The sequence below is a fragment of the Mixophyes fleayi genome, chromosome 9 (assembly GCF_038048845.1).
Source record: "Mixophyes fleayi isolate aMixFle1 chromosome 9, aMixFle1.hap1, whole genome shotgun sequence".
Lineage (NCBI taxonomy): Eukaryota > Metazoa > Chordata > Amphibia > Anura > Limnodynastidae > Mixophyes > Mixophyes fleayi.
In genome coordinates this window covers 59,772,689-59,775,047 of record NC_134410.1, presented here as the reverse complement: position 1 = coordinate 59,775,047, position 2,359 = coordinate 59,772,689, and the positions used below count along the sequence as shown (strand labels likewise).

General features: G+C 41.0%; 1 protein-coding gene across 1 annotated transcript; it reads left to right on the top strand.

The window, feature by feature from the left end:
* Positions 1-434: 434 nt before the first annotated feature.
* On the top strand, positions 435-2,150 carry LOC142101605 (protein shisa-1-like). Its single transcript, XM_075186019.1, has 2 exons — positions 435-748; positions 1,136-2,150. Exons 1-2 carry the CDS (start codon positions 466-468, stop codon positions 1,663-1,665), a joined length of 813 nt encoding a protein of 270 aa, XP_075042120.1. The 5' UTR covers positions 435-465; the 3' UTR covers positions 1,666-2,150.
* The last annotated feature ends 209 nt before the right edge of the window (positions 2,151-2,359 follow it).

Below are 2,359 nucleotides of genomic sequence, written 5' to 3'. Positions count from 1 at the left end.
GAGACGAGGTAATTGGTTTAGCTGCAGACTGGCAATGCTAACACATGGTGTTTCATATAAAGTGTATTGCGTGACGGAGGTGATGAATTTATAAGGCAGACATATCCCAATTTGAGTAAGTGGTTGAATTAAAGTGATCTTGACAAGTTTTCAAAACACATCTGTATTTAACTTTTCCAATAGTAAACTTTTTTTTCTCCAGAATACGTGACTATTATCTATATTATAATATATTTAAAGTGTATCCGGTTATTTTATATTCATATATACTTTAGAAGTTGCATAGATTCAGGTTATATATATCAGATTACCTGTGGATCACATATATGTTAAGTAGCGGTAGGGGAGAGGCTGGAAGTTAGGTGATGGGACACTCCCCGCTAAGGGAGGAGGCGGTCATTGGAGCAGCTGATAAAACTCCTCTACCCCCTAAGTAGCCATCACTAGACCCCTGCAAGCCGCACCATGTGTCCCCTGGTTCTTCTGCTGGTGCTTGTTGTTGGATCTTGTTGTGGGCAGAATGGAGAGTACTGCCATGGATGGACTGATAACTACGGAGGTTGGCACTCAGGGTTTCTGTGCCCAGAGCGCTATGACCCCTCGGAAGCCACCTACTGCTGCGGCTCATGTAGTCTGCGGTACTGCTGTACGGCCGGTGAGTCCCGGCTGGACCAAGGACTGTGTCCCAGCGAGTCTAAGGAAGAGGTGTCCAGGGAAGGAGTCTCCGGCATGGATCTGCCAGCTGCAGGTAAGACCGGACTAGCACTCACTGGCCCTTCATAAGTAATACACCTGAGAGTGTTTAGACCGAACTATTGAGATGCAGGGTTCAAATAATCCTAGAAAGTGTCCATCCTCCGTGTACAGCTGTTATTGCAGGGGGACTTTTTAGAATGTGATGTTATATTTTATTAAGGATATTCTAAATGACATTCTTTATCTATCTATATTCAATTATCTTGCTATAAATACTGACAAATGTGTGTATAATTTGGATGTATGTAATATCCTTTTGAAAGTTCAGTAACAAAGATGTTGCACTCAATTTCCAAAAGTAATCCATACTGTGCAAAAGAGTCCATTTAAACATATATATGTGTGTCTGGAAGAGTACAATCTGTTCTTTTTATTTCAGTGCCTACATACCTACCGTTCCTTCTGGTTGGCTCTGTTTTTGTAGCCTTTGTCATTGTGGGCTCACTTGTGGGATTGTGCTGCTGCAGATGTCTGAAACCTGAGCAAGAAACACAACTTGGTGGGCCTGCGCCACTAAGCCGACTCTTGGATACAGAACCATCTACAGACGTCTCAAGACATTCTAGTTCCAGCTCCAATTCTGCTCCCCGTGGTTCCCTGGGCAACTGTCCTCCAAATCTGTGCTCTCTGGGAGCTGAAAATATCAACTTGTATATGAAAATGGCTCCATCTTTCCCTGTCATGGGTTGTCCACCAAATGCTCAGTTTATGCACAATGCTACAACTGCCGGTCCTTTTTTACAGCCACCATTCATTAACTATGGCATGCCAACTGAGCATGCCATAATAATGGCCCCAGCTTCATACATTGATGTCAGAAATTGTTACTCACAGTCTACAAACACCTACCTTTCATTGCCCCAGCACCACATTGATCCAGCTGTGCCAGATGAATCTCCTAAATGCTGAGCAGTGGAAAGCTATATTCTGTTCTTGGAATGAGCCTTAAAAAGACCGCAGCAATCCCTATTCATAATGTTTGGATCTGTGTTTTTTTAAAGAGAGGTGGTATGGTGAAAATGCCATAAATTGTTTTGATTTGGTTTCACACCTTGAAATGTTACTTCCAGATATGACAGTTATGCTTAAGAAGCCATCATCCCAATCTCTATTATGGACATGGATGCAAAACTAAATCTATGGGGAGTTGTCCAATCGGATTGACTGCTTCCACTGAACTTTTTAATCAAAAAGACCTTTAGGAGACCTTGATTGCATAGTACTAAAACAAGCCAGTATATTTTTGTTTAGATCTGTGTTTTATTTATTTTATCTGCCAATTTTAATCTGTAGAGCAAATATAGGTCACTTCTGGGTATTGCAATCCAACATGATGTTGATAACCTGTCCTTGTATTTGTTCAGATGAGCACATTAGTTTTGTTTTTTGTTTTTATTTTTTGTTTTTATTTTTTGTAGCGGTTTTTTAAACATTTCTCACATTGAGTTCCAAGGGGAGTGTGGACTTGAAGCCTTAAAGTGCTGCAGACCTTGATTACTTACCCTATGCAGACATGCATATGCACTTAACTCAAGCAGCTGTTAAAAGAACATGACACAGACAAACCTTAGAAACTTGTGCATGTGTTTTCTTTGATTACTCT